This window comes from Rhodnius prolixus, unplaced genomic scaffold, assembly GCF_049639745.1.
Source record: "Rhodnius prolixus isolate KJV_2025 unplaced genomic scaffold, Rpr scaffold_18, whole genome shotgun sequence".
In the NCBI taxonomy this organism is placed as follows: Eukaryota; Metazoa; Arthropoda; class Insecta; order Hemiptera; family Reduviidae; genus Rhodnius; species Rhodnius prolixus.
Genome location: NW_027411636.1, coordinates 32,933 through 52,125, shown reverse-complemented (window position 1 = coordinate 52,125; position 19,193 = coordinate 32,933). Strand labels below are relative to the sequence as shown.

General features: G+C 33.6%; 1 protein-coding gene across 1 annotated transcript; it reads left to right on the top strand.

The window, feature by feature from the left end:
* Nucleotides 1-36: 36 nt before the first annotated feature.
* On the top strand, nt 37-14,637 carry LOC141462175 (E3 ubiquitin-protein ligase RNF103-like). Its single transcript, XM_074143812.1, has 7 exons — nt 37-317; nt 391-670; nt 2,500-2,773; nt 6,143-6,254; nt 8,189-8,390; nt 10,094-10,332; nt 13,529-14,637. Exons 2-7 carry the CDS (start codon nt 436-438, stop codon nt 14,288-14,290), a joined length of 1,824 nt encoding a protein of 607 aa, XP_073999913.1. The 5' UTR covers nt 37-317; nt 391-435; the 3' UTR covers nt 14,291-14,637.
* Nucleotides 14,638-19,193: the final 4,556 nt, after the last annotated feature.

Here is a 19,193-nt window from a genome sequence, read left to right as displayed (position 1 = left end):
ATAATCGATTGAAGAGCTACATTTATTATGTAGGATTTAATAATAAGGTGTAACGTAGAAATGATAAAGACAGGGCACAGGGCAGTGTTTTCGTAGCGTATCTCGAGAACATGACATATTGTATAAGTTATTAGTGGTTAAATTGTCTCTAAGCAGAAGTAAGTTTTAAAAAGTTAAACCCATCATAAAGAAAAAGTAATGAAATTTAGATTTTCTACAGAAAATGAAAAAAACAATCTTCTCTTGAACTTCATAGCCTCTTACTTTATGTTAAGTCCTTGAATACAATTTCGTACTTTTTATGTAAGGAGCACTAAGTAAGTTTACTTCAAACCATGTCATTATCAGTTAACTAGCTCAATTATTTAAGAAATTAAATTCCTGTTTTAGATGGACTGTGTAATAGATTATTTGTGGTAATGCTTTAAAGTTACAATGCGTTCAGCATGGGTTGCCCTGGTTCTTCTTCTCACTTATTTGTTGCTGGTGTTTCTGGCTTTTCGATTCCTTGACATTATGCTACGTTACCAGGAAGGGGTTCTCACAACTCATACAATTAATCCTATATTGCTCAGTGTAAGACAATTGAAACAATTGCTTGAAGTTAGAGGAGTCAGCTATACTGGCTATGTCGAAAAACAAGAATTAGCACACTTAGTTGAAGCATCAGGTAAGTTTTTTATTATTCTTAGAAGTGTGTAAAGTAGTAGATTTTTGTGCGAAACATGCAATGAGTCTATTTTACATGCACATTCAGTGTATTCACGGCTTTACTACATCATGAATTTACACTAACTTGAATTTCGACTCGGCTATTTGATCATAATTAACAAAATTTATGGTTAAGACCATTACTATTTTATTGATGTTAGGTATGAAAACAAAAACCTGTGCAGTATTTTAGGTAAGGTTCTGTAGGTTCCGAAATTCCTACAGTATAAACTTTTTTGTTTAACCATTGACATTCTACGGTACACTTCTTTAGCAAATGTATCGGTGAAGGATTTAGTTTGACCGAAATAAATGGCTTCTATCTTCATTCCAGCTTCTTACCTTGAGAAATATGTTTGCTTAGTTGGAATTGGTCATGAACACATTTTTTTCTTGGCTGATTAGAAGACCTGAACGTATACCAATCTAATACAACTCTTCAAGCATTTGTATTGGTGTGATTTGGCAGTCAGAATGATATAGACGGCAAACTTTAGTAAATAATATGTATAAACTAAAATTAATTTCATAAATTGGGGACAGATAAAAGGTCATGTAATTTTCACATTGGTTTTTTCATTATTTTAATCCAATGTTATTTTTACTTTTTATCTAAAAAATTGTTTCTATGATAAGTGAAATGTGAACACTTACACAACTTACCCTTAGTACAGTTGTAAAGGTTGTTACACATTTTATATAAATCAACAATTTTTTTTAACACTTTTTTTTTTACTTGTTATTGTTGTGGAATATATTATATGATGGCAACCTGCTTATAGAGATGCAGATTGAAAATTCCTTGAAAAGAGAGTTAAATGATATCGCAAGTCACACCTGACCCCTATGAGACTCAGCTAAACCTCTTATCAAGTTAAGAGGCACGCGAGCTCTTGGTTCGAGAATCAATGTCAGCCTGGCGTAAGATAAAAGGTGGTCGTCACATTAAGTCTCTACTACAACCGTCCAGATTCATGAGGGAAATGAAACATTGTCTCCAAAAGCACGGTGTCTGGGCGTGTCATTTCGTTGCTAATTTCTCGTTTTGGGAGCAGGGCAGGCACTTTTCAGAGAAATCCAAAGATACATCAGCATTAAATAGACTAGCAAATTTTAGGGCCTTATAGCGAAATAACGGCACATGTTGATGACAGGAGCAAAAATATTATACAATTGTATGCATGCAAAATCTCAACTAAAGAAAATTATTGGAAGCAGATACCTTTGGTCTAAAGAAGAGTCCGCCGCATTAGTCTTTGCAGGTTGATTTAATATTCCTAGAACAGAAGATGGCCTATAGTGTGAGGGAAAAACATGGTAGAATAGAGGAGAAAAAAGATGAATAATTTGCTTGCTATCCTGGATCGAATAGTGGAGAAAAGAGTAGGAATCCTGCTTTTCCACACAGATTTATGTGACTAGGTAGCGATGTTCATCGAGACAGTTTTCAGACGCAAAAAGTAGGACTCTTGTTAAAGGAACGAATGGAGAACGGATGTGAAAGAGCATATGTCGAGGTCAACTCCTTGCAGCCCTAGAGAGGGTTTCTTGCCTGTACATTACTCACTCACGGACTATCAGTCAGCCACAGATGCATAAGCATTTTTCCTTTAAAAGAAAGAAAGAAACAAAATTGTCTATTTCCACTGTGATACTTTCTTTCTCTACTAATCATTCATTCCGTATTATTTTCTCTTGAACTCTAATTCATTTGAAATTCCATATTGCCTTGAAGTTTACTTATGTTAGTGAATTTTCCTAATGTCTTTTTTTAAATATTATTTTTAGCCGATGTAGTCCGGGACGAAGTAGAAGAATTGGGTGAAGTAAATCTTCGAGAAAAAGAGCGCTTGACATCAACTCCAAATCCGTCACATTTTACTGGTGCGGCTCATTTTTATGAACAAGTTGAGGACACTAAAGACAGTGTTTGGCTGGTGCAAGTGATTCCCATGACAAAAATGGATCCTTTACTGGATGATTACACATGGACTATAGTGAGAAATATGTTAGCACCATTCGCAATTCGAACTGGGATCTTTAATTGCCGTCTTGATCATAGGTGATATTAGTTCAATGATTTTCTTTTTTTTTTTTTTAAATATAAGAAGCTTTTCCAGTCTATAAACCAAATTAAGAAATATGATGTGAACTCTCGCACTTCTTTTTCTTTATACTACTCTCACATTCTAAGTACACAAATTTTCTTCAAATCTTTAAAATGTGAATTTTAAAACACATTTAATTCTTGATAATAATGCCTAGATTATCTAACTATGTTAACCAAAATGTAAAACTGCTCATTAGTGTGAAGTAAAAATTTGTATCTACTTAATCTCTCCTCGAAGTGCCCTTAAAACAAATTTTGCTAGAAAAGTTATTAAGTGTAGTGAAATAAAAATGAAAGAATGTACAACTTAAATAACGTTTACTCTTATTAACAATGAGTTCATTTCTAGGTTAGAATTAAGTTAGATACTGTAACAGTACTTGATTCATAAAGTTTCATCTTTCTGAGATTATCCGTTTTCTAAATTTTTTTTTTACCCACACTGACCATTTTCTGTAAACCAATTTTTGAGACACGGGTTTTTTTTTTCTAGTGAAAACTTATAATCGAAATAATTCATAATCAAAATAAATTTAATATGGTCGCAATACTTTCTTCACCAGTAGTAGTAAGTGTATGTGACTTTCATTTCAATTTCTTATGGAGAAAGAGAGAAATAAAAATCGATTCAAAGTGAAATAACATTTTACTAAATACTAATACACAACAGATCGGGTGCGTTCCACTTGGCGACCACAACGACCACGACCACGACCGCGATTTTGCCCGTTCCACTTGCTTGTGGGCGTTGCGATCGAAAACCCAAGTGGAACGGACTGTGGGCGTTTTAACCGTTCATGTAAACATTGCATATGGCGGCCTCGAAAATAAGTTAGAAGCTTGAAGAGGTTATTTTTTAATTTAAACCCCATGTATAAGCAGTTATAATAAACTTTATTAATTATTGGTAAAGTTGACTTATATTAAAAGAATATATATAATTCAATTTTTTATATTACATTTTAGTGGAGTATTTATAAAATTTACGTTTAAATAAAATTAAAATGTCTTTTGTGGCAACAGTTGGATATTTATTAATAATGCTTTAGAAAGTTCTTTATCTAGTTCCGATTAGAGTGGAATGTAATTTTACAAAATAGCAATGATAAAAAGCGAAAACTTAGGCCACGTATTATTAGCTATCAGAGTAATTGATCTTTATTCAAATGAAGAATTTAAAAGTTATTTCAGGTAAATGATTTTGTGTTATTCAGTGATTTAGTATGTAAAGGGATAAGTAATTATTTATTTATTTATTTTTTGGAGACTTTCGAGAAACACATTCTATTATTTACATGAAATAATACTTTCATTTAGATGAGATAATTTTTTCGGTCGCCATATTTTGTTTTAAAAATTGCGCCAACTCTGAAAGCCCACTTCGACCCAGCTCTATAGATGGGGCGTTGTGGTCGTTGTGTGGGCGAAAATAATGACGTCATTAGTGACGTTTTCGCCACGACCACAACGACCGCGGTCGCCAAGTGGAACGCCTAAAAGTATGTTTTGGTCGTTGTGGTCGCCAAGTGGAACGCTAACTTGTAGACTTACTGGGCAAACCTCGTGGAATCTAGAATATTTAAATTTGTTTTTATTGAAACGATAATTAAATGTTCAGGCTTGTAATGTATGATTAAAACGTTTTCTGGAAAACCAATAAAACAATATGTTGCCTGAGGAACGAGGCTCCTGCCACCATCTAGAAATAAGCCTTCTTCATGATCAGAATACGACCTAGCCATTGACAAAAAAATAAATATGGTCAGACCTATGCTGAGCAACTAACCAGCCCCACAATTGTCAGGATGCAAACAACAACACAAATACTTTTATAGTATTTTTTATATAGAATCATCAGAACATAACGTAGGAGATAACACTGTAACTAACATCTACTTAGAGAGAGACCCTCTCAGTCGCCACCTAGCGCTGGTACTGACCTTCCTTACCAGAAACCTATTTTTTTTGAAGTGAAGTAGTGTTTAATCACTTCTATTTACACCTCTGCAAGTAGCTCAAAATTGCTGCTGTAACTAAGGAGTCAAACGTTGCATTTGAGACATCCATATTCCCCAATGAAGATCCTACATCAAGCTGCGCCTTGTCGGGTTGAGGGTCATCTTCTGCCCCGTCGGGCGAGGCCCTGGGTCGGATCCGCTCATTTCCTGCCTGCCAGAATAGAATTGACCGACTGCAAACAACTAAAAGTATTTCCTAATAGTTTGGACAATTTAAAGGCGCAGATGCAATACCTGTCTCAGAAACATATTCATTAAAAAAAAAAAATTCCTTAACATTTTAGTAACGTTATTTCCAAAGTTGTACTTACTTTTAGTTATACTAGTTCCCGACGTATACTGTGATAAGTAAGTGGCCAATTCTTAAAAATCTACATATTCACTTTATTATTGCAAAACTCAGATTTAATTTAAATTATTTGAACCTCCTAAAGTAACCCATTTTAAAATTCACCATCATTTCTAGGTTAAACCATTAAAATGTTTCCTTAAGTCATTTCTTACTAAGTACTACATTGTCAACTCACTCTTACACATAAATAATAAAATTTTAATCCTTAGTAAAAATTATACATTTTCCTGTACATAACCTCCACTGTACTTTCCAGCCCTATTCCTGCGCATTGGGAATAATTCGTCATAGAAAATTTAAGGAATAAGTTGAAATGTACAAATAAGCAAGTAAGATAGTTAGTGAGAGTTATTGTGAGAAAAAGTGTAAATGTTCACATCTGACCATTTTTTTTTTTTTTTTTTAATTAAAACTCTGCCAGATTTTGTTGGAATATTTATTAACCACCTTAAAAATATTTATGAAGTACATAAAAAAGATTTTAGCATTACCTGTTAGTAAGTTGCCAATCCTGCTGCTCAGAAAATTGTTAAGAAAAAGCGGTTTTACTAATTTTTGTGATTTGTGTGAAAAATATGGATAAAATTTTGATTCTAAATGAATGTAAGATAACTACACTGGATTTCCTGTTGAAAAAAAGTGAAGCAACTTATAAAAGAAATGTGAAGAATTTAAACTTACCAGATTTTTCGTTATTGACCACCTAGTTACTCCCAACAGATTCTTATATATGTGCATTTAATATTTTTCGTACTCAGATCGCATTTGACCGATGAAAATCTGCTGGAAAACAATTATTTTCTTGGAATGAAAGAGTAAATAATTAATTAAAATCTTCATACCTCCCTTTCAAGAATTAAGAGAAAGTAAAAGTGAATGAAGATTATTCATAATGATATAACTGGCGTTTCGATTAAATGAGATTAAACTTCAATTATAGGATTGTTTTAGGCTTTGTAACAGTAAAGGATGGAGTCAGCCTCTACTACTACTGGCGATGCCTCGAGGCATCAAACCAAAAGATAGAGTTATCATGAGAACGTGCCAACTTACTAAACCAAACGTAAGTCTTTATGTACTAAGGTTACTCTTTTTATTTACCGATTTATTCGTTTTTACTGTCTCTTATTACTAAAATTACTTTCTCTTAATAAGAGGAAGTTCTCGTTAGAGATTTTCGATTTTGTATTTTCACTGGAAATTTGAATGAAGAGATCCCATAATATGAATTTTATTTACTAATTGGTATCTTTTTGTTGTGCATCCTTTGTTTATTCGTGCGGTCAGCACAACTCAAAAACGAAAAATCATAGTAGTCATCATAGTAGTGATATTTCATTCTGGAGCCATGATTGGTATGCTCGTTAATAATCTTTTCGTCTACACCAAAGAGGAAGAGCCTCTTTGGAACAAAAAAGATTTTTTAGTTTTTTGATGTTATTCAATATTTTAATTACTTTTAACTTAATACACTAATTATGTACGTAAATATAGATCTATAATTTTTATTTGAAACATTCTCCAAGATAAATCCATTTAAGAGCACTTCAAGAGGAAGAGAGTTACCCTCTAAAGTACCCTTTCGGTATCATCGAACGGTCTAATCGCTTTAATAACTTAATCTGACGACAAAACTTCAATTCATTGGAAGAATCTCGGATGGCCCGAAGTACCACATTACGAAACTGATTTTCAATTTTTGAACTATTTTTTGAAAAGGTTACAATAATTTTTTACGTTGTTAGGGAGGACTGTAGTAAGTTTTTTCTCGTAAGGACTGTTTCACGGTTCTTCAACCATATTCGGATTTACGAGTTTAATGAGTCTAACCAATTCCGAGTAGTACTATTAGAGACTTTGCGACACGATTATTGTAAGCAACATCAAAGAGTTTCATTTGAAATCGTTTATTTTATCTATCATAACATGCATATTTATCTTATTCTTATCAGCTTAGAAATTTCATTTACAGTATATTGAAAGATTGGTTTTACAGAATTTTTTCATACACCACCTAACGACTCATATCAAATTTTCATGGTTTCAGAATTTGGACATAATATACTCGTATGATAGCCAGGGATCACTTTGGTTATTGATCAATTGAATGAATTATTGATTGAGAGGATTGATTAAATAGGGAGAGTAGTGAATTTATGTATATTTTGTAAAAATTTACATATTTAATATGTTTTACTAGTTCAAAGTATTGAGGAAATCTAATTAGATAAAAGGCGGCAGTAAGAGAAAGTCCTGAGAGCCAGCCATACTTTTCTAGACTCTAACCTATAAATTTTATACAGTAGATATTTATTTATATACAATATTTCCTTATCCTACCTCACACCGCAATAACAAATTAGAGAGGTGCGTAAACAATCTCCTTCCACAGAAGTGCTCTTGTTTTTGGAGTAATTTTAAGGAAAAATTTCAGAAAAGGAAAACAAAAATCCATTCAGCCAACTGCTCTTAAGGAGTTTTATAACCCATAATTTGCAATCGATCAGTTTAAGAACCTGGTTTATAGTAAACGTTTGAGAGACGTACGGTGCTTCATTTTTGATGTACTTCATTTAAGACGCAGATTTGCATAACACCATTTTCTAAAGACTACTCTTTTTTTTGATGCTGGGAACCTCAAAAATAAATTTTTTAGTGAAAACTTAATATAGAAAATTTTGCTCAATTGCTATACCTTTCCTTAATAGTGAAACAAGTGAAAATCAACTCTAATCCGAATCCGTTCAGTTGGGATGTATTAATCTCCAGAGTATGCTAAATAAATAGTACATCAAGTATGTTACATAAGTTTAGAAATAGCTTAATTTGTAAGGATTCAAGTACATTTTTATTTATAATCCTTTTTATAGAAATATTTATTCTATAAAATAATTTCGAATGCAGGGTCAAATAAATTATTAATAGCAATTTAAATTAATTAAAACCCAGTAGTTCATTTTTTTTTCAATTATTTCAAATTAAACCCTTATATTTCAGGCAATATTTGAGTGGTTAAGAGAACAATTATCATTGCGAGTTAAAAAAGTAGAAGAATATAGTGACTTGGAAAAGGAATGGCTGCAAGCAAATAATCAAAACGCTACCACTATAGAGTCCAACATTGGTGTAAAAGTGCTATTGCTTACTCATCTTCTACATCCACCACTGTTTCTCGCAGCCCTCAGCATAAAATTTACAGGTATTTCTCACTTAATCTAGATTTAATTTATTTATTCATTCTTTGAATAATTACTTTTCCTGAGAGAATGTGACTGAAATGTTTTTCAAATCGTCGGTCAGGAACCCACTCGCTTAAACTATTAATAATAATAACTCGAAACCTTTCTTGATTTTAATAAAATTTGGCAAGAAGAAGTGGTTAGAGCTTCCGTGTGTAACATTAAAGTGCCGTCCACCTCATATAAGGGGATGTATTGCAATCGAGTCGTAATCACAGTTTAATTTCTTTTTCCCCTTTTAGGAAGAGAGAAATATATATATTTGCAGTTGCAAATTTCAATAAAAGATTTAAAAAAAAAAAACTTATCTGAAGAATTATTATTCATTATTCATTAATAATTGTTCGTTAATATATTCGTTTCGGTTCGCAGTGTTGGAATATATCATTGACTTTATATTGATTCCAGCAGGCGATTTGTGATCGATGCTATTTCGTATGTGATTATTTAGTGATCCAAGGAGGTTTAAATTCAGTTTGTTCTACTGGTACACTTTAATCAGTTTGCAATTAGTAATGTCAGAAATATTTTAAAAGAAATTTGTGAAACCTCTACAGTAGTCAAAGGAAGCAGGCTACTGCGCATATCTGGGACTGTTAGTAGATCGATCACTAATCAATTTGAAGTTGGTTTTGGTTCTCTATAAACATAATTACTAACCAGTCATAGGTTTTATGAATCAGAGTACTATCTATCGTAGTGCGCAAGTTTCTTTTTTCTTTTTTTTTAATTTCTCAAGAGTTTCGGGATTATAAAAAAAATTAAAAAGTGAGGTAAAAAAAAAACTTTGTTACTTCGGTGGATGAAATCAACGATACGAAGTTACTTTGCATTTGGGGTGGCCTTTACTTGTACTCAAAGTTACACTACGATTTTTGCAAAAAAAAATAATAATAAAAACAAATCTAGTGGGAACGCATACACTGTTCACGCGCACGCTTTTTTTAATTCTATTTTTATGTTTTATAATTACTCAAAATTTATGTAACTCATTTAAAACAATAACATTATACTATTGATAAAAATTAAACCTCTGTGTTTAAATATTAAGCGTATATGTTCTATAGATATAGAATATATATAAGCTTGTGTTCTGTACACGCCTTCCAGTTCAATGAAAATCTATAAAAAAAAATGCAAATTCTGACCAGTAAGAAGCTTTTTCCAATTAAAAATGTTCTTTGAATTGGTAATTTTGGGTATTATTCAAGTACTTTTAAGTGATAGAACAGTACATAATGCCGAAATAGCACTTTATTGGACCTCATCTCTCTTCCAAAAGTACCCTCAAAGCAAATTTTCCCCAAAAAATGTTTTAAATACGTTTGTAGATCTGGACAAGTAACGTTTTCAATGATATATTCCAAGTTTCAGATTGATCTTATTTCTTCGCTTAGTTAATATCACTCCCATGGGGTAATTTATACTAAAGAGAAATACTGAGCATTCTGCGATTTTGCATTTTTGTAGAGTATTGAAAACCATTTTTTTTCTGACCTTTTTTTAAAAACCACTTTATTGGACTCAGGAGACTTTAAATCTTTCCAACAAAAATTATTTATCGAAATTTTGACATCATTTCAATGTTCATTGCTCCCCCCCCTTTGCTTGATAAAAGAAAATAATTAACTTTGTAACTTCAACTCGAATTGTTTGTTTTCAGGACGAATAACATTTGGCATTTTCACTGTGAAAAAGGAAGATGTCAGTAAAGTTGGTAAAATTCCAAGTTATTTGATAATAACCCCGGATCAGACAATTGTTTACGGAAGAAGAAAAATGGAACATTTCAATCTGAGGTCAATGAATTCCTTTCTTAAAGCTATTCAGCCAGAAATGAATGATTTCTTCCTGTGCAGCCTGCTGTTGGCCAACATGTTCGCTGTGTTTTATTTCTTACAAGTAAAATTTCCTCCTACTTGCTTATTTTTCATGTTTAAAGTTAAATTTAATAATTTAAATGTAGCAAAGATCACTCAGTATAAATTAAGGGGGGGAAGGCGGCGAATGATCCAACTAATGGAGCCGACCTCTCTTTATAGGAGTTTCTTGGTCGTCTCTCTTGTATATTTAGTACAATTCTTAGATTTTCCAGTTATACTATTGCACCTTTTTAAAGGGAACTAAATATTCTCTTCAGAACCCGCCTTGCCTCTAAGCCCAAATCAGTCTTGCTTTCTTGGGCAGTTCTTAAGTCTCACACGCTAACGTTACATACATCTTTTTATGGTTTAGTAAATGATGAACACAAATAATCCCCATTTACATTACAAACCAATCCCAAAAATGATTAGTAAATCCTTTCAGTATTAAGAGTTATAGGTTTGCCCTAAATCAACAACTACGTGATGAAGTCTATATTGAATTGAAGTCGCTTCATGTAACAATATCACCTCCATGTACCTTGATAAACTGTCCTAACAGGTAAAATATTTCCGTGTGTTTGGATTGAATCAATCTGCACCCACACAGACTCATTAGGTGGTGTTAGTAGGGGTTAACAGCTGTTAATCTACGATCTAACGCGGAAATTTTTAAAACTAGCTTGCACAAAACTTTTTGTTTTATATCTCTTCTGCCTTCGTTACCAGCTGGCTTTAAGAGAAAGCGTGTCTAGAATACCAAAAGATTTATTCTCGGTAAATGGAGCAAGAGCCGCCCATAATACTACCTAGTTGTTACCTAGTAACTAGTTAATACTTCTTCTGTCTCTACATCTACGTAATTACTTACTCAACTTAGCAGCTCTGCTTGTTTGAAATGTGTTACTTACCACAAGTATAGTACGATTTAACAGACGTCCAATCGTAGGTCAATAGAACCTTAACTTAGGCATCTCTTAAATTGATACAATCTCACCCAAAATACATTTCCCTTAAACTCAGCTGTTGCATTTAATTGAGCGACTTATAATTGATTTCCTTTCGGCTTGGAAAAGATTCAATAATTTAGTAGTTCTTTCTTAGAATGTGTTTATACTAAATTGTTTTAGTAATTTCATTTTTTGTCTTGTGTGAATCCCTTTCCTGTTCCAGCAAACCAGTGCAATAATTACGCAACTCATCCACACCTTCCCCAAACAGACAAAAACATTTACCTTATGCTTGCTAAACCGACCGCTGAAAGCGTTCGTATTGTGTGATTCATTCTTCTAGATTTTGGATATCGTATTTATCTGGCGGCGGTGCGCGGACTGAACCGCTTTATTAATATCTCAGTTAGTTTCTTTGGTATTAATTATATTGCCATCTTTATTTTCACCGCTGCCACCATGTAATGATATTTAATAAACTAGCAATCAAGAGTGAAACTTTAAAATAGGACCCTCATACATCCAGCGCATTCTAAGTACTTTTTAATTATTTATTTTTTGTTGCTAAACGATTTAGATAAAAAAGCGCTGGTATTAGGTTCCAGTTTATTATGTGTTAAAAGTTTTTAAAACGAATCAGCCGAAAGATTTCATTATTTTCTTTCAACAATCCCAGGTCACATAAAATGATCGAAGATACATAGTTTTCCGCTCTGTTCCGCCTTGGGCCTTACTTTTCATAATTTGTATAAATGACCTGGAGAAATTATTTCAAGAAAACACATTATGCTGGTGACTTCTCTCTTTTAGCTTGTAAAAAGATAGCTAGTTAGTGACTAAAGGTTTCCAATAAATTTTTTTTTACAATGTTTAGGGGAAAATGAATTGAATTTAAATAGTTTGATAAAAAGAAATAATTTTATATGATTGATGAAGAGAATGTAATTCACTAGGAATTACTTAGAGTGATAGGCAATCTCAAATTTTCTCTTGTAGAGAAGAGGCTCCATGAATATACTGTGAACAGCCGAAATTGCATTTCCAGCCTCTTCTAGCAACCCAGTGCAATAATAAGCCACTCATCCACACCTTCCCCAAACAGAACAAAAACATTTGCCTTGTTTCACTCCAAGATGATCTTCATCCTGCAGAAACGCAGTGATTTTCGGGAGATTGTTGCAAAAAAGGTCACGCGAAACACGTAAGCCGCGTTTCAAGAACTTAACATAATATCTTTGACATATCATTTTTCATCTTAAAAAGGTTATGCGCTGAAACAGAAAATAATGAAATAGTTGGGAGATATGTTCACATTTAAGGTACTATAAATACTGGTAATAATGTGTACTTACCTTTCAAGCGGCTTAAAATATCTTAAAGGTTCTCAGCTGTATATCAAGAACCTCAAATGTTCAATTATATCTCGGAGGTATTCGTCACAGGAGCTAAGAAAGTTTAAACCAGTTTTAAGTTCATTTTTATTAATCTCCGTTTTTATAAATTAAACGGTTAATTTTCTATTATCCCCAATTCTTGTATATTAATTTATACCTTATTACATCTGTAACAAACTGCGAAGGTGCAAACATCTGTAAATTATCTCATTTACATAATTTACATTCAGGATGTAAGTTAAATGTGTTTATTTATTGATGTTTCATTTAATATATCCAAAGAAACCATGGTTTCTTTTCGAGAGGCGGCATTTTATAACTTTTTAATGCTTCACAACTTTCAACCATAAAATGGCCTTGCATATGAGGAGCAATAGTTGTAGCAAATTAATTATACCAACTGAAAGAACATTCATAATCCTTCAAAGGTAATTTAATTTCGCCTGCTAATATTGGACATTAGGCTTTCAAAACAAAACATTTAATCAAATCGCTCTTCAAATCCTGTGTTTTATTCAATTTTATTTATTAAGTAGCAAGTACATCTTAGTTTCAAAAATTGTGCTGAAAGAAAACATGAAAATAAATAGATTTAAATGGGTAAAATATTTTTGTATAAATAAGCTTTTTCTAATAGTAAAAAAATAGCCTATTCCTCGAAAACAGAGAATAGTAACTGAAAAACATTATCACTAATGTCAAAGCTATTTGATTTGTGGGATAGCCCTAGAAATAGCTGAACACACTTTATTTACATTCTACATAAATTCTGTTTTTTATTAATTAATTGTGCGCTACTCTAATAGTTACTCAGCGACCCAATAGGCCGCGATTATGGAAAGTGTTTTGTGTAACTCGTTGAAGCAGCTAAATATAGTTTTATTTGTAACAGGTGATTGCAGAATCGTGGTGGAGAATGTTGGCTGCCGTCCTGTGGACCGTAGTAGTGTGCAATCTGCTACTGTTCGCTGCATGGCTAGTTCTGTACGGAGCACTTCATTGGCCAGTTACCGCCTCGTTTTGTAACTGGTGCCTTTCTGCAATAAGGATGATTGCACTTTCTGAAACTGGTTCTCTGGTCCGGTCGGATTGGTTGCGGCTATTAAAATCTTCGAGGCTATTTGTCTGTTCCCTATTTGCGTTCGGTGTGTTCGCACGCCGTAAGGTGCCTAGAAGTGAAAATGAACGCGGAACTAGTTGGTGGGAGATTGATTGTTTGTTCAGACAACAGCCTCCTCTGTTCAGCGCTATTGGACTAGACCCTGAGACTGGAGTACTCATCGAACGTCTTGCCGTGCCTGCTCTTTGGTTAGAACCTTCCCTTATTCATGAGTATGCCTCATTATTGCCAACACATAAGTATCGTCCTCCACAAAGGAAACTAGTTAGAAAGGACTCGCCGGAAGCTTTGCAAACAATGATGGATACTGAAGATGATAATATTGTCACGGAATTGTCTCGTAGAGATTTATTATTCGACGCTAAAGAAGTGACAGAGTGTGCTATCTGTCTAGATAAGTACAGATCAGGTGTGCTATTGTGTACATTGCCATGTTCTCACAACTATCATCACAAATGTATCTTCACCTGGTTATCCAGAAATAATCACCACTGTCCCATCTGTCGCTGGCCAGCCTACAAAACTAAAATTTAATAAACTAATTTTATCTTTGTGATGTTATGTTCATTTTTATTTTTTGTAATTTTAAGTGGAAAAATAAGATTCTCAAGTTCACTTACTTGCTAATTACTTAGTCAAAGAGACAATGTAGACACTATGGTTTTCATGTTCTATGCTTTGTAAATAAATGCTGGGTAACTATCAATCTTAAAATGGAGGATTAGTTAGTGCGCATTCCATAACGTTCATTCCTTTCCATCTTATTTGTGATAAATATCATGTAAAGTTTTGTAGAATGCCCTTTTGTGAAAATGTCACCATTTGATTGTTCAGTTTTTTATTCATCAGAAATTGAAAATAAAATAAATACTATCCACCTATCCAAATTTTAAAACATTAATATTCCTTTTTATTATTATTATTCTTTAAGGGGCGTCAACATCTGAGGTAATTGGTGCCCGAAACTTTTTCCAGTACACTGCCGTACTGCGGACGGTGTTGTCTCTTTACATACAACACTGTCCATTACCGGAAAGTGAGCTGTAAGAAGCTTCTACGAAGAGAAAATGTAAGAGCAATCAGCTGGATTCGGACCTTTGATCGCATTGGAATCCAGTATATCCAGTCGCTAACCACTCAGCTAATCTTATTCCTTATTAATACTCCTATTAATTATAACATGAATATTCCTAGATTTTAGAATATGCAGACTTGCACGTTATGTTTCTCTTCGGCTGTTAACATCCTTGACATCAAATATAGTATGTGACGGGTAGATAGTTTAAGAAAATCTCCTAGACTAAACTGTTTAATTAGCTTAAGTTTAATTAAAAAAGAGGTGAATGTGAAAACGGTCCAGGCACAGACCTGCTACGGGGGAGAAAATCTGCAATCTAGCAATTATCTAGCGCTTCATACCTAACTACATTTTCAACATCGAGTCGTCCTTCTTCACAAGAAACTGATTGGTGCTGCCGAATGGAAGTGGAGTTTTGTACAGAGTTGTAGCAAACTACAACCCGCGAAGGGCCAAAAGTGGCTAGCCATCTAGCTGAAAAAGTTAAGACTCGCAAATAGATTTTGGCTAGGTTTACGGTCATCCACTGATCAAATTTTGTGTATGAAGGAAAATAGCGAAAAATTTAGTTATATTTCTCTATCACATTAAATAAACTGCAAGGACAATGTTGGGAATCGAACCGCAATACAAATTGCAACGTTATAGTTGTCCTCAGAGGTGGTGATATATCAAATAAATAAAAAATAAAAAACGCATATCAAAACTGAACAAACCAAAATATATTTCTTTAAATTAAATAATGACGCCAGCTGGGTAACAAGTTGTATAAACCATAAATAAACTAAAATAATAAAACAGTTAAAGTTTCCTTTAAAATACAAAATTTAAATAATCAAGTTAATTAAGATTTAAAAATAATGAGCTCAAAAAAATATTTTACCAATTGGTCTTCGGGCCATGGCGGACGGTAGGTGCGTGTCCACTCCTTACTTTTCTACAACTAACTCCCTCTCCTTCCCTTTTGGCGGCGGGTCCCTTAGACTCCCACCACTCAACACTCTATGTTACAAAATGTTTTCAAAATATTTAGTTAGTTAAATTATTTGAAAACAAAGAAGTAATTTATAGATATAATAACATCTTTTTAAATACGATTTCTTTTTTGAAGAAAAGGAAATATTGCAAAATAATCTTAATTTACAAAACCGAATTTTCACTAGAAAAAAAAAATCACTGAAAGTTACCCCTCCCATAAACTAAAAATGTCTCTAACGCATGGCGTCTACGAAGAAAAGAAAATCTCCAAATTAAAATTCACGGAAATCTCGAAGTTAGTATTTCGGCTTGGAACTGAAATTGCAGACAGAAAATATTTGAGCAAATCTTACTTCAGAGAGTAGTGTCCAGTTAATAAAAACGACAGGTTTCTAAATTTTATATTCCTAAATTTCCTTTACTTTTGAAGCTAAAATCATCATATTTCTCTCAATTATGGAGATACGGTAAATATTTCCTATAATCGTACCAAACTACATGAAATGTCGTACAATAGAAATCAAGACATTTGGAATCTAAGTTTAGTTTCTAAACTTTGATTGTTGTGATACTGGTGTGAGTGGTAAAGTTCGATAGAACTGTTTTATAATGGATGCTTTGATTTGAATTTCTTGAAAATGTATGGATGAAATGTGTGTTGTGCAGGTGGCAAAAAAGTAAAATGATACTAAAGGAAGGAAATGTATTTTTGTCAGAGTGTGGATGAGAATTACAGATCTATTTACATCATAAAGGGCAGGGGCGGCTCTAGCTCGTGTAGCGCCTGTGTGCAATGAAACCCTGGCGCCCCCTAGGCCTGACCCCCCCCCCCCCCACGGCTATAACTATTAACTAAGTTATCGCGTTTGATAACTGCCGCCACCGCGCTGGCTGGCCGCTTCTGTCATATCATTGTTGTACCATGATGGTCCAAGACGATGCTCTTAGCTGTCTCAGGGGGCGCCGCGGCGCCCGTGTGCATTGCACACCCTGCACTATAGGTTAAGCCGCCCCTGATAAAGGGGAATAGAAACACGCAGGGATATAGGTTTTTTTAAGAAGTGATAAAGTTGTATTAGATAATTAAGAAGCATCTACTTCGTAAAACGAAATGAAGCTAGATTAGTGAATTGATGCTTTAATTAAAACTGTCCGGTAGGACAGTTGTATAAGGGTTGATCATCAAACACTGCAAGAAAAAGCGTAACGTTGAAAAACACCCAACTTTGACAATTTTTTTCTTTTTCTATAAAAGATAAAATTCCCAAATTTTCTTTATAATGTAGGGCAAATCCTCCTTTGTAACTGTAATTTTTTTGCAACAACCTAGATCTGATAGATTTTGAGAAAAAAGTTGCCGAAAATGTGCAAAAACGGCATTTTCAAAAATTGTTCTTGTTCTTGTTGTTGTTGTTGTTACCTTTTTTGTAAACAATGTAGCGCCTAAACGCGCGAACCGATTTTCATGAATGAGGTATCATTCGAGTCGGAATGTTATGTAGATGTGCCTTTTGGGGGTCTCGACGCTGTACATGGAAAGGGAGAGGAGTTAGCCCCCTTTATGTAAGGCCCCCTCCAAAATTATTATCATTAACTCCTTAACAAAAACTTACAGTTTTAAAAGTTAAGTATAAGGGTTGATTAAACGCCAAAAGGTACACAAATCAGCAGTTTTGTGTACCTTTTGGCGTTTAATCAACCCTTATACTTAACTTTTAAAACTGTAAGTTTTTGTTAAGGAGATTTTTGTACCTTTTGGATAGATTTTCCTTTTTGTCTATTTGCAAAGTTACGTCTGCTTTACAGATTTTTTAAAATTTGGAATAAGCTATTCTATCATTATAACCTGATAAGGTGTTAAATCGGAACCGTAACTACCACTGGAGAGATCTTTTTAAAGAATGATTATAGTTGCGGTCCCCAAACCATCCTCAATAACCATTTTTTTGAGAAAGCGTTTTGAATAAAATAGGAAGGTATTTGTACGTAAATAGCAAAATTAAACTGCGATTTCAGTACTTCCTTTTAAGAGGAGCAAGAAAAATAAACTGCGATTACAGTACTTCTCCCTAAAAGGCAAAGATTTTGAATCGAACGACAATTCATTGATGTAAATCGGTTCACTCATTGATAATTTTAACGATTGCAATACTTTCTCTTAGTAGGTGTAAGAGCATGATGGCACTTCACAGCCACGTAGAGGAGCTTTAACCACTTCTTCCTGCTAAATTTTATCAAAATCGGACAAAGCGTTATAGAAATATTAGTATTAATAGTTTTATAAAGGGCCTTACTTGGATAGGGCAAACTCCCCTCCTCATGAGGCATAGCGTCGAGACTTTTAAAGTGCAAATCTATACAAAATTTCGATTCGAATGACACTTCATTCATGAAAATCGGTTCACGTGTCGATAATTTTAAACGATTGCTATACTTCCCCTTAACAAGTGTAAGAGCTGATCGCCGCTTTATTGTTACGTAGGGGAGCCCTAACCCTATCATCCTTCCAAATTTTATCATAATCGGGCCAAGATTTACAGAGTAATTAGTAATAATAATTTTGGAGGGGGCCTTACATAAAGGGGGCTAACTCCTCTCCCATTCGATGTACAGCGTCGACACCCCCAAAAGGCACATCTACATAAAATTCCGAATCGAATGACACCTCATTCATGAAAATCGGTTCACGCGTTTAGGCGCTACGTTGTTTACAAAAAAGGTAACAAGAAGAAGAAGAACAACAACAACAAGAACAAAGAACATTTTTTGAAAAAGCCGTTTTTGCTCATTTTCGGCAACTTTTTTCTCGAAACCTATTAGATCTGGGTGGTTGCAAAAAAATTACAGTTATAAAGGAGGATTTGCCCTATATTATAAAGAAAATTTGGGAATTTTATCTTTTATAGAAAAATAGAAAAAAATTGTCAAAGTTGGGTGTTTTTCAACGTTACACTTTTTCGTGCAGTTTTTGATGGTCAACCCTTATACAACTGTCCTACCGGACAGTTTTAATAATTGAGAATTTTATAATTGAGAATAACAAAGTGTACAAGAGAACAAAATTCCATACCAATACGTGGTTCACAGTGGGAGATATAGAACGGCCATAATTTTACAGAATTTCATGACCCAAAAAATTTTCAACCCTATATATCTTCTACATTTTTAGATCAGTGCACAAAATAACTATAGTTTATAATTGAGAAAAACAAAGTGTACAAGAGAACTAAATTCCATACGAATACGTGGTTCACAGTGAGAGATATAGAACGGCAACAATTTTACATAATTTCATGACCCAAAAAATTTTCAACCCTTTATATCTTCTACCTTTTTAGATCTGTGCAGAAAATAACTATAGTTTATAATTGAGAAAAACAA